The sequence below is a fragment of the Ochotona curzoniae genome, unplaced genomic scaffold, assembly GCF_017591425.1.
Source record: "Ochotona curzoniae isolate NIBS_2020 unplaced genomic scaffold, NIBS_Ocur_1.0 scaffold_4701, whole genome shotgun sequence".
In the NCBI taxonomy this organism is placed as follows: Eukaryota; Metazoa; Chordata; class Mammalia; order Lagomorpha; family Ochotonidae; genus Ochotona; species Ochotona curzoniae.
Window position 1 is genome coordinate 38,916,935 of NW_024467122.1, and position 12,248 is coordinate 38,929,182.

The following is a 12,248-nucleotide window of genomic DNA, read 5'->3' on the forward strand; positions in this document are numbered from 1 at the left end:
TTTTTTTTTTTTTTTTTTTTTGGTCCCTGTTACCAAAGAGCTGGTCACAAATCTAGAACATGAGAGTACAATGAAGGAAGTAATTACAAGCCAGGAAAGAGAAAGGATGTCCTATTTCCAGTGGATTCTGTTTACCTACTCAAAGACTGTCATTAGGATGCCAAGCAGAGGAAAAGGGCAAGGCCCCAGGTATGTCAGCCTTTGGTCTGCGTCCTCAAATGGCAGTCACACATCAGTGCCCATTTACCAAGCTGCGACAGAACAGAGCCAACAGCCCTGTGTTTAAGAAGACGAAAATGTGCTGTATCTGATTGGGACCGCTCGGTCAACACAGACCCTTAGCATACAAATACAGAAGACACTTCTGTATGTCCAGCATCACAAAGTGAAAAGGGCAAGAAACCAAGAAAGAACTATATAAACCTAGCGCTCTAGGAACACACTATATAATCCTAACCCTCTAGGGGGGAAAAAAAAAACCCAAATATTCAACCAAGACCCTTTTTATGTACCTAATTGACACCTGTTAAACTTAACCAGAAGTAGTACCCCCACCGACCCCGTGTCAGACCATATTAGCCAATCTCTCCCTAAAAATCTGTAGGTTGTCCAAGTCACTGTTAGCTGCCTGGCCACCTGCCCCTGGCAAGGTAAATACGGCCCAATGTAAGGGACCAGCAGGTCAGAGTGAAGACACAAGGACCCCGGGACCATCTACCTCATCATCCATTCCGCTCCTCCACATGCCATCGAGCTCCTCATGCCCCTTGGGGCAGCCCGAGTCCAGGACCTCCGCAGGACTCGGAGATAGGCCAGCTCTGGACTGATCCTTGGGGGGAAGTGATCAGCCTCAAAATAGAAGGAAAAGAAAAGCCCATCTGGAACTGCACTAAAGGACTATGGATGAGTATTGCGCATCCAGGGGCTAAACTGCCCTGGCAGGCAATGCATTCCCTGGCATAGAACTGAAGGCTGGACTTGGGGACAGTGACCGCTAGGAATCAAGTGGCAAGAGCAAGACTGGATTTCACAACAGCAGGGTTGGCCTGGCGGCTGATAAGCGAACTTCCAATGCTGGATTCTTTAGTTCTCCATTTCCCACGTGATGGGTCCATCTAGGTCCAACCTCTGCCAGCCCCCCTATCCCAGTGCACATACACACAAAGTCCAAGTGTGCCTTACTTTTGTGTGTCTGCTGGAGAGAAAATGTTAGGGTTGATTTCAGGAATGCTCCCACACTGCAGTGAGTTCACCTGATCAAGGACTCTGACACATCTGTTCATTTGTAAACAAACACCTGACTGTGACGGGAGAGCTGCCATGCACAGGAACCCTGAGTGTATTTTGGTCCTAATTTAGCATGCTATAAATGCGGATTTGGGAGGTTGCCCAAAAGGGATGCAGCCATTTCAGGGCAAGTTACTGAGGACGTAATGTTAAAATGAGATGTGGAGGACCACTAAATCTCAGAAAATGAGGTTTTGGTCAAGAAGCCTGTGCAGCCACAGGCAGGCACAATCAAGACTTGGTGCAAATACCTTTCCTGCAAGGAGCTAGCCTCTGCTCTCCTGTCTTCTCCCCATGGGCTGATTCCTAGGCAGATGTGAAGGCCAACCAGCTCAGTCAAGAGCCAGCCCTGCAGGAACCAAATCTCCCTCCACCCTGCTCACCAGCTCACTGTGACACAACCTACAAGGCACCAGAGCCATTGAGCCCATCGAGCAGCCCAGCCAGACCTGGGAAGCCCGCCCTCTGGCTATGCATGGCAGTCCCACTTCCTCGCCCCGTCCTATCCCTGCAGCCTTGGCCCTGGCCCAGCCCAGGCAATGCGGCCCAGAGCTCCTGTGTTGAAGACTTACCCTTTCTCCACAAAAACCCTGTGCTAAGGCAAAGGTGAGACATTAAGGCTGGGCAGAATTTCTTGAAAGCTGACTGAGGTTCCAAAGCAAGACGAGACCTGGTCACTCTGGGGACTTGTCCCCCAAACGGGCCCCAAGCCAGAGCACTGCCCATGGTGAATCTGTTCATCCTCCCCGCCCAAGCAACCAGCTCAGTGGGAGGCCTGGTCAGTGTGAGCAGCATTGGGGGGCATCCCTCCCAGGAGGCAGCTAAGCTCAGGGCAGGTAAGGGCTGACGGGGCGACAGCCACTTGGGACCTCAGAAGTTGAGCCTCAGAAGTTGAGGCTGAGCAGGGCCTCAGACAGCTGGTTGATGTCCCGGCAGTAGGGCTCCCGCTGCAGGATGAAGTCCACCTTGTAGTCCTGACCCAAGAACACCTCCAGCAGCTGCCGTCGCAGCCGCTCTGTCTCCCGGCTCTTCCGAATGCCACTACTGCCTTTTTCCTCTTCTTTCTCCTGCTGTTTACTCCCATGTCCTGCAAAGCCTCTGGAAGGCTGCTGTGCCTCAGAGGGCTCCTGTGCCCTGAGAGGAAGCAGAAAAAGAAGAGTTTACAATCCAAAGGGAAATTTAGCCATCCCCCTACCCGCCTTATTACTTGCCCGGCCTTTTCCTGGTCTGAGGCGCTATCCCCAAAAAGACCACTGGGTGGCAGTACGAATCCAGTTCTAGAGGCTGATAGCCAGTTCCTTTGAAACCTGGTGAACACTGCCACTCTTATCTGGCTGATTCCTTAGTGGTCCAGCAGAGGGCAGGCTGAGTACTACCAGGTATCGGTACAACCAACTCCCTGGAACCTCCAGCAAGGAAACTTAAAGCAGCTGTTTCCCTCCTACCCAAGGAGACTCCAGGAAGCTTTCAATGGCCACAGCTCAAGTTATGTGAACTCCTGCAGAATTAAACTGGCCCAAACTGCAGTCACCTCTTCACCAAGCCTCCAGGCTCCCCGAGGGAGAAGGCCACAGCTGAGGACTCTGAGGGCAAGTCTGGGCATTACCTGGCTGGCTTCTTCAAGAACTCATCCAAGGTGGGTCCGTTGCGCCCCAAGGGGTCATCGGGAACCATGAAGAGATTCCCCACGAAGGTGAAGGGCAGCAGGCTAGATGGAGAAAAAGAATGTGTTGTCCCGGAAGGGCTCCTGTCCCCCACCCAGGCAGCTCCAGGACTCCTCCCCAGGGCTCTCGGCCACTGCCATTGCTGAGCTGGCTTTGGGGGAAGGTTAGAAGCCTTAGAGGGCTTGCCCACCGCTCTCTGATGATAGCCATCCACTTGTCGGACTCCTCTGCCAGGTCCCGAAACTGGTCATTGGAGACGATGATCCCGTCAGTCTCTTCAGCCAGCTTCACCATGAACCTGTCTCAAAAACCATGGCAACCATTCTGGGGATCCTCCCCCACTGGCAAAGAACATCCCGTGACTCGATGCAGGTGATGGGGGTCTGCAGGCCACCTCACCCTGACCCAGCTGCAGGGAAACCAAGATCCGCCAAAAGCATCCCATTAGTTCAGGGCGATCCTTCACCAACACATGGCTGGTGTGAGAGACAGTAAGATCTGCCCGTCTTCCATCCTACCGTACCAATCAGCCACATACCTAGTGTGCTGTTCCTCTAGGAATCCCTCCATTCTCTGCCCCCTCCACTCCCCTTGCAGTCCCATTATGACCTTAGTGATTCACTTGTGAACTCATATGAATCCACCACCCTTTCCTGATTCCCCAAGCACACATGCTCTTCCACTACCCTAACCTTCCTCCACTTTCTCTGCATCTATCAAAGCCTGCATGCCCAAGCCTAGTATCTAAAGCCACCAAATTCCATAGGCAAGCCACTCACACAGCCCAGTCTCCCAGTACTACCTAACACATTCTCGATTCAAAGTCAAAAATCATGTTATGCCTGTTCTTTCACTATGCCCCACATGGTCTGACTTCCACATTTCTCAGATGATTTTCTCCAGCTGGAAGGAGGTTTCCAGACCTTGCTCATGACCAGAACCACATGTTCCAGAAATAGATGCCTGAGCCCCACTTGAGTAATTCTCATTCCACAGAATCGGGTGGCGGGAAGTGGGTACAAGACTGAGAAACCAAGAGATACAGCCCAGCCAATAGCCTTGCCAATCAACAGAAAACAAGTCCCTCCCTTCCTACAGAAGCCCAGACAGAAGGGGGCTCCCTTTCCTCTGCCCTGGACAGTGTTGGATTTAGAGTCCTCCTGCCCTGTGAAGTCAAAAATCAGATGTTCCTGCCCAGGTTCCCAGCTCCTCCTGCAGACATGTGCCCAGCACCAAGTGGGCAGGCACTAGTTGGCGGACAGTTGGTAGAGAGGGTGCCTGGAGCCAGAAGCAGGTGTGACAGTTGTCTGGCGTTCAGCTTCTGCCTGGGAAATAAGCTGAACTGCCTTCAGTAGGCCACCACTCCTGTCGCTGGGTAAACTCATGCTTCCCGCTAAGTCCCCTGCCCAACATCACACACCCGTGCCTGTCAAATGCAGCAAGGCCGACTCCATCTTCTGTTTAGCTGCTCATGTGGCTCACTCATCTAGGAAATGTGGCCACTCAGCAGAATGCGCTTCAGCAAAGCACCACCTGCTGGTGATGCAAAGAAGTCAAAACAAAACTACTATGGCTTGGAGGTGGGTGCTGTGAAACCGAGTAAGATTGTAAAGAATAAAAAGTTGCTGGACCAGCATGGTGGTGTTGCCTGCTAATCCTTCACCTGTGGCATCAGGATCAACTATGGGTTCCTAACTATTCCACTTCTGATCTAGCTCCCTGATTATGACTGTGAAAACTCGGGGATTGGACCCCTGGACCCACAGAGGAGACCCGAAAGAAGTTCCTGCCTCTCAACTTTGGACTGGTCCAGTTCTGGCTGTTTTGGCCATCTGGTGGGTGAACCACACAATGGATGATCCTCTGTGTGTCTCTTCCTCTCTGTGTAACTTTGACTGTCATGTAAAATAGATCTCTTTTTTAAAATAAATAAATAAATAAAGGGACCTGGCGCAATGACTCAATGGCTAAATCTTTGCCTTGAATGCTCCAGGATCCCATAAGGGCACCAATTCATGTCCCGCCTGTTCCACTTCCCATCCAGCTCCCTGCCTGTGGTCTGGGAAAGCAGTCGAGGACGGCCCAAAGCCTTGGGTACCTGCACCCACATGGGAGACCCAGAAGCTCCTGGCTCATGGCTTCAGATCAACTCAGCTCCTGCCACTGTGGCCACTTGGGGAGTGAACCAGTAGGCAGAAGATCTTTCTTTCTGCATTTCCTTTTCTCTCTACATCTACCTTTAGAATAAAAATAAATAAAGCTTAAAATAAGAAAATTTTTTAAAGTTGTTATAGAAATTTTTCATGGTTTAAGTAGCCTTTAAAATCTGCTCATGTCCCCACAATACACTTCTACAACTGTGGCTGGGGTGTATTTTTTGTGTAAATATTCCAGCCTACATCTCCTCTGCCAAAGCACTCTTCACTGCTCTTTCCACATGTGTCCAGCAGGGCTAACGGCCTCCGCCACAGTTCAGTGGATCCTTTGAGAGTCCAGAGGGAGCACTGACCACCTCGAATGAGGCAAGCATCGTCTCTTGATCTTTCCAAACAGGGTTGATGGCTAGAGGCAGATCTCCCAGACCAGGAGGTCAGTGAATTCACTAGCACTGAGTCCACGGTCAAAGCCAGTAAGTTGTACCAACTCAGGGCTCCCAAGGCCAGCGCTCATTCCCTCTTACAGTGTCTGCAAAGTCCTACTACTTGTGGGTTGCACTTCTTCTTCTAACTGCGCACCCTGGTTTTGATCAGGATGCTAGGGGAGGCTTCTCTATGGGTCTGGAAAGCGGGTTCTAAGAAGGCATCTGCCAGCTATTTGTTTTCCCCTCTTTCCGTTACACCAGCATGACCTAGACAGCGGGCGTCATTCCTGAGGGGACACAAAGCCTGAATGACGAATGGGAGCCGCAGCTATCTGCATGCGGAACAACTCCTCTTCCTCAGTCTAGAACACACAGCACAGCTCACCTGCATAGCGCACGGAGCACCCACTGGCCCCTTCCCACCCAGGCAGGACTGAGATGGCTCAACAGGCTCCCTGGGGCAGCAGGGAGGCAGGCAAGTACCTATCATCGTAGGAGGAGATCCGCTTGCCATCCATGACTCGCGAAGGGGTGAGGGAGAGCAGGCTGAGCGAGTATAGCTTCTGCAGGAAGTGACTCTCTGCAAAGAACAAGCAGGTGACTGGGGCATGCATGGAGCCACCCCCCATCCCCAGCATGCAGGTGACCGGGGCTCAACTCACCTCTGACCTTGGAATCCTTACTGAAGCGCCACTGAGGCACAAAGACAGTTATGTCTCGGTGACCACGGTCCCAGAAGTACTGCACAGCAATGGCAATGCCCCGGCTGGAGAAGTAGTGCTGGAGTCCATGCCTGCGGGGAGAGAAGGGCGCGAGTCCTGGACATCCTCAGGATGTCCATCCCTTCCCCAGGACCCTCAGCACCCACCTACCCACCCACCCCTGGCTGGGTACTCACACCATGGCCACATTGCTGCCATCAATGACAATATGGCGGAGGCCGGGCTGGCCAGGCACGTTGGCCAGACACAGGTTGAACGGATCCTGCAAGGCTTCCTGGAAACGCTGCGTGCCAGTCACCAAGTTGCCTCCACCACCACTGCCACCACCGCCGCTGCCGCCGCCGCCACCACCACCGCCACTGCCACTGCCACCACCACGGGCACCTCGTTTCCACGGAGACCCACGGCCCCGAGCCCCAGCCTGCGGCTTATCTCCCCGGTCCCCACGGTCCACAGAGTACCAGCGGGGCTCCGGTGCCGAGGGAGGGCTAGGGACCCTCGGGGGCAAGGTGGTCCCATTGTGGAGCCGCTGCAGAAGGGAGGCCCCACGGGGCTGAGTCGCCCTTGGAGAGTACCCATGGGCACCCGCAGGCTCTCCTGCCACACTGACCCCACCTGTGTCTGAAGTCATGCCCTCTTTCCCCAGGGCCTTGCCTTTCGGGGACCCCATCTCCCCTCCCCGACCTCCTACCATCTGGGGCTGCAAAGTCACTTCTCTATCCCAGGCCTCTTCCCCACTCAGCTGCTTCCGCTGTGAATCCAGCTGCCCAGGGCTGCCCAGTTTGCCCTGCTCCTTTGGCACAGCCTGGCCCTCTTCCTTTGCTACCTTTGAATCCCCTGACCCCACAGACCCAGCGTCCAGGGAGCCCCTGTCTGCCCTGCTTGCAGGAGCCCTTTGCAAGCCGGAGTTCCCCTCCCCAGGGTTCTCCTTCCAAGATGGGAGCCCCTGCGGCCCCCGGCTCCTGGCTACCTCCTGTACCAAGCTCAGTAGCGCCTCCTGGACAGCGAGGGGCAGCTGCAGCAGGGCTGTCCCATGCATGTCCTGCCGGGACTGAAGCAAGACCAAGAAGTCACTGGTTGCCGCAGCACCCAGAGCCGCCCCTGGGGACCGAAAGTCATCGCTCAGTCTCTCTGCCAGATCCTGCACGCGGCTCTGAGCCATAACAAAGGCCTCACTCAGACCACCAATCACCAGAGTGCCTGGTGCCTTGGGCACCAGGTGGGCACCCGTGCTCCAAGCCAGACAGTCCAGGAAAAGGCCATGGGCACCCAGGAAGATGCAGTGCAGTTCCGGTGGAAAGTGGACTTCCTCCTGCATCTCAGGGCTGCAGAGCCCCTTCAGGTACTCCTGGGGGGTCGGGGAGGAGAGACAGACAAAAGAAAACTGCTAAATCTTAAGTGGCCCAGTCACTCCTTCAGGCTGAAGACTGCCCTGAGGACACAGTGGATAAAGCAACATCCCTCCGTAATAGACAGAGCCAGATAGTCCACTTCCGATCCTGTGATCCTGCTTATGACCTGGGCAAGCAGCTCAAGGCCTTGGGCCCCTTGTACTCACTTGGGAGATTCTTAAGAAGCTCCTGGATTCCACTTGGCCAGTGAGCCCAGCCCCACCCACTGTGGCCATTTGGGAAGTGAGACATCTGTGGGGCCAGCACAATGGCATAGTAGGCTAAGCCTGCACCTGCGGTGCCTGCATCCCACATGCACATTAGTTCCAACCCAGGCTGCTTCATTTCCCACCTAGATCCCTGCTTATGGCCTGAGAAAGCAGTGGAAGCTGCCTCAAGTCCCTGGGCCCCTGCACCCACATGGGAGACCCAGAAGAAGGTCCAGCGTTTGGATCAGCTCAGCTCTGGCCATTGCAACCATTTGGGGAAATGAAACAGTGGATACAAAATTCTCTGTATGTGTGTCAATTCCACCTTATTTAAAAAATAATAATAGTAATAATAGTAACTAAATAACTCTTCCCCTGCAGCAACTCCTAACTTGGAATATCTAGGTAAACATTGTTATTACCTATCTTTATTTATTTATTATCATCAGGAAGCTGAGCACAAGTGGTTCTGGAATCCCAGAACTCCAGCCCACCCCACAGTGAACTTGCCCGTGAGACCCCCTTGTTCATCCGGGTTCACTCTGCCACCCCTGAGAACACACCGTGTCTCACCATACCATGTCCTGAGAACATACCGTGTCCTGGCAGGCCTGGTCGGTCCCAGCCGAGAAATGAAACCGAAACTATGGGCAGAAAGAGTCCCGCAGCCTTGCAAAGCCCCAAGGCAGCCAGCTGGCCAGGGAGCCCACCGGACCGACGACTCACCTTGGCTCGTCTCAAGTTCTCCTTGGGTCCTTCCAGCTGCAGCCAGATGTGAGGGTTCTCGGGACAGTCCTTGGGGAGGACGCTCATGCTCACGCCAAAGATACGCTCCACGCAGAGCTGCTGCTGCCGCACTCGGTCCTCGGTTTCCGCAAATACCGCAAAGCGGTCAGGGGGCTCGGGGGACGCCCCGCAAGTAGGCATGGCGGCGGCGTCCGGCCCTGCGAGGGGGCAGAAGGCAACTCAGCGCCTCACAGCCCTCAGCCAGCCCGCAACAAACCGCCCCCACAGGTCGGAGCACCTCAGCGATTCTGATAAACAACGCCAGGAGGCCAACAACAAGCCTCGAGTCCACTTCCCGGACCGGGAGGGAACCGCAAGCCTCTTTCTCTTAACCTAGCGGACGCCACCCGGATGAGAATGCCTCGGGACGGGAGGCGAAGATCGGCTCCAGCCAGCCGCCGGGGACTGGGTGGTGGCGGAAGAAGGCGCCGGGCCCAGGAAGGCCTCTTAAACGCAATCCCCAGCGGGGACTCGAACCGCGCCAGGCTCGGGCCCCGGCCCGCCTCTCCAGGGCCCAGGCCACGCCCCCGCGCGCCGCCGCCCCTCCCCCAGCCCCGTCGCGCCGCGCCCCCAGCCGGGGCCCAGGCCTGAGGCGGGCCCGTCCCCGGCCCCCGCCGCGGGACCCCCAGATCCCGGCCCCCGCCGCGGGACCCCCAGATCCCGGCTCCGCGCTGCAGGCCTACCGCCTCGGCCGCCCACTTGGATCTCGGGTGTCTGTCTCGAGTCCCGCCGGGGCCTCTTTTCCCAGCAAGCCCACCGACTTGGCCTGTGTGCTCCCCGCCTCCCCAGCCCCAAAGGGGAACGAGGGCAGGGGCCCGGAATCTGGGCGGGCCTTCCCGGGCTCCTCACCCAACGGCGACCTCTCTTTGCCACATCTCAAAACTGTTTTGGTTTTTTTTTCTAGGTTTTTTTTTTTTCAGTCACTTCCTGGCCTGGGGCGGAGTCAGCCGGGCTCCTCCTGGGGCTGGGCCTGCGCAGGGGCCTGGGCCCCCCGCCGCCCTGCAGCCGCTCCCACCCTGCCTGCCTGTCCCTGAGGTTCCCCTGCTGGCCCCGGTTCCTGGGTTATCATGCAGTTGTTTGTTTCTTAGTGGAGGAGAGGGAACCCCTTGTTGCAAGCCTGGCTCCTTAGGCGGGAGGCTATGAAAGATTCAAGCTGGAAAGTGACTGATCCAGAGTCACAAGGCAGGGATGCTCTTAGCCCAGGTGCCTGTCACCAAAGCAGTTTGGCACAACAACAAGCACACCCATTCTTTCCAATAAATGGAAAGATGCTGCCACTAGAGCTGTACGGGAGGGGAGCAGTGTGGGGGCTGGAGGACCTGTTCCCTACCCCCATCACCCACAGATTCCCCTACGCCATCTTCTGCCGATCTCTCCAAAGGGGCCTCCCTGGAGCGGCAGCCCTCCCGCCCTGGCTCTTTCCCTCCTCTCCCTCCTAGGGTCCAACTGCTGTCGCTTCAGGCTTTGCCAAGGAGGAGGGGACTGCAGTGACAGCAGGAATAGCAAGAGTGGGAGGCCGGACAGCGCCTGGGTTGCGGAGCAGTATGGGAGGGAGGTACCAAGGGCAGGTGGCTGGGAGACCTAGAGAGGGCTGAGGAGGAGCAGGGTGCGAGGAATGGAACTGCAACAGAGTGCAGCCAGGGGCACTTGGAGGTGGCGGAGCCTCTCAGCCATGTCCAGAGGAAAGCTGTGCTGGTTCGCAGGTCCCCTGTGCAACCCTAGGCTGAGCTTGGCCCTGGTGCTGCTGGCCCTGGGGACTGTGGGGGCCCAGGAGGGCTCTGAGCCCGTCCTGCTGGAGGGCGAGTGCCTGGTGGTATGTGAGCCTGGCAGAGCAGCTGCAGGGGGACCCGGGGGCGCAGCCCTGGGAGAGGCACCCCCTGGCAGAGTGGCATTTGCGGCGGTCCGGAGCCACCATCATGAGCCAGCCGGGGAAACAGGAAACGGCACGAGCGGGGCCATCTACTTCGACCAGGTAACTCCGGGAACCCTGTCGGAAGGGCCTGGTAGGACCCAGCCCACTCTGCCATGGCCACTGCTTGCTCCCCTCCCTCCTCTGTCCGAATCTGCCCCCCCTTCCTCTTACCCTTCCTTGCAGCCCCTTCTGTCCCTGACTCACTGTCCCTGTCCCCAGCCCCATGGTATCCCTGACCCCAGGCATCCCGGGCCCACTCAGCAGGCTCTGCTTTCCCCAGGTCCTGGTCAATGAGGGTGGCGGCTTTGACCGGGCCTCTGGCTCCTTCGTGGCCCCCGTCCGAGGCGTCTACAGCTTCAGGTTCCATGTGGTGAAGGTGTACAACCGCCAGACAGTTCAGGTGATCTGAAGGCTGGGCTGGGTCTCCTAGCTCAGGAGGAGAGTGGGAGGGCTTCCATGGAACCCCTGACTTCAAAGGAATATTTCCCCGCCCCCAACCATCCCATTGATTGTGGCCTGGGACCAGGAACAACAGAAGTCAGGGCCTGTCTAGCAGAGAGCGGGGATGCCCAGTGTCCTGCACTGGCCACCCCCTCTGCTCTCCCAGGAGAGGCCACCAAAGCCCCCTGCTCCTTGCTTGGGACAGTGGGATTCTGAGCTAAGGCCAAGGGACAGGTGCTAACTGGGATCCCCTCCCCAGGTGAGCCTGATGCTGAATACATGGCCTGTCATCTCAGCCTTTGCCAATGACCCTGACGTTACCCGAGAGGCAGCCACCAGCTCCGTGCTGTTGCCCCTGGAGCCCGGGGACCGGGTGTCCCTGCGCCTGCGTCGGGGGAACCTGCTAGGTGGCTGGAAGTACTCAAGCTTCTCTGGCTTCCTCATCTTCCCACTTTGAAAGCTCAAGCCTTTCCAGGATAGAAATCCCAGCCCCTGGCCATGGTCTTGAGCCCTCTCCCTTCCCCCAAAAAGGCAGCATCTTTGGGGGCAGGAAAGAGGTTCCTGCAAGCTGCTCTGATCCCTGTTCCTCACATGGGACTGTGTGCCAAACACCCCAGGGTAAGAGTGGCACTGTGACAACTCCAGACCTGGCACTGCTCACCTAGGTGCCCCACCCCCAGGTGCTCTCCCAGCATCCCTCCGCAGGCCCTTCTGCCTGCAGGCCCCCAGGACCAGGGCTGAGCTTGGCAAAGAGGGAGGCTTGCACTCCCCTGCAGTGGGCTCTGCTCCTCCTGTTCCCCCATCCTGACTTCCTGCTCACTGCAATTTGGAGCCAGCCTGACAGGCCCCTACAGGGGCCCAGATGGACCAGCCTTGGCTCCTTCCTGTGAGGAATGCCAGCCCTGCAGACCTCGGCCAGCACCATCAGAGGCTGAGTCAGGTTGTGGGCTGGGGCAGGAGGCTCTACCACAGGCACAAGTGTGGGAAGACCCACAGAGCAGTCAGCGACTGTGGCTTGTGAAGAGGGAAGGGGCATGTGTGCAGCATGAACGTGGTATGTCGCGCATGTCTGTTGGGGCAGCCTGTGGGCGGAGAGCTGGCCGTCCATCTGTGCTAGTTCCCAAGTGGACTCTGCCCCTCACCCCTCACCTCCCTGCCTGAGACTTGGGTGTGTATGTTTGCTGCGGCCAGCAGTAGTGTATGAAGCTGGAGGTGGGGGTGGCAGGTCAGCTGTATACTAGGGGACCTGTCAATG

At 56.7% G+C, this 12,248-nt stretch overlaps 2 protein-coding genes across 2 annotated transcripts; one reads left to right on the top strand and one right to left on the bottom strand.

The window, feature by feature from the left end:
- Nucleotides 1-22: 22 nt before the first annotated feature.
- Nucleotides 23-9,424, bottom strand: KHNYN (KH and NYN domain containing). Its single transcript, XM_040968540.1, has 9 exons — nucleotides 9,324-9,424; nucleotides 8,581-8,798; nucleotides 6,627-7,602; nucleotides 6,431-6,560; nucleotides 6,195-6,325; nucleotides 6,016-6,112; nucleotides 3,142-3,249; nucleotides 2,894-2,995; nucleotides 23-2,421 (listed from the first exon to the last, which is right to left on the bottom strand). The coding sequence occupies exons 2-9, from the start codon at nucleotides 8,779-8,781 to the stop codon at nucleotides 2,172-2,174; spliced, it is 1,995 nt and encodes a 664-aa protein (XP_040824474.1). The 5' UTR covers nucleotides 8,782-8,798; nucleotides 9,324-9,424; the 3' UTR covers nucleotides 23-2,171.
- A 787-nt stretch (nucleotides 9,425-10,211) lies between these two features.
- CBLN3 (cerebellin 3 precursor) lies at nucleotides 10,212-11,823 on the top strand. The gene is made up of 3 exons (XM_040969630.1): nucleotides 10,212-10,612; nucleotides 10,833-10,952; nucleotides 11,253-11,823. The coding sequence occupies exons 1-3, from the start codon at nucleotides 10,256-10,258 to the stop codon at nucleotides 11,448-11,450; spliced, it is 675 nt and encodes a 224-aa protein (XP_040825564.1). The 5' UTR covers nucleotides 10,212-10,255; the 3' UTR covers nucleotides 11,451-11,823.
- Nucleotides 11,824-12,248: the final 425 nt, after the last annotated feature.

Bases quoted from the DNA above. Each gene is read 5' to 3' on its own strand.
- KHNYN (XM_040968540.1), bottom strand. From the start codon at position 8,781: ATGCCTACTTGCGGGGCGTCCCCCGAGCCCCCTGACCGCTTTGCGGTA. The intron at 6,561-6,626 runs GTGGCAGTGGCA...GTGGTGGTGGAG, and splicing joins GAAACGAGGTGCCCGTGGTG to GCAACTTGGTGACTGGCACG. The intron at 3,250-6,015 runs GTACTTGCCTGC...TTTTTGAGACAG, and splicing joins ATCTCCTCCTACGATGATAG to GTTCATGGTGAAGCTGGCTG.
- CBLN3 (XM_040969630.1), top strand. From the start codon at position 10,256: ATGGAACTGCAACAGAGTGCAGCCAGGGGCACTTGGAGGTGGCGGAGC. The intron at 10,613-10,832 runs GTAACTCCGGGA...TGCTTTCCCCAG, and splicing joins GGGCCATCTACTTCGACCAG to GTCCTGGTCAATGAGGGTGG. The intron at 10,953-11,252 runs GTGATCTGAAGG...TCCCCTCCCCAG, and splicing joins ACAACCGCCAGACAGTTCAG to GTGAGCCTGATGCTGAATAC.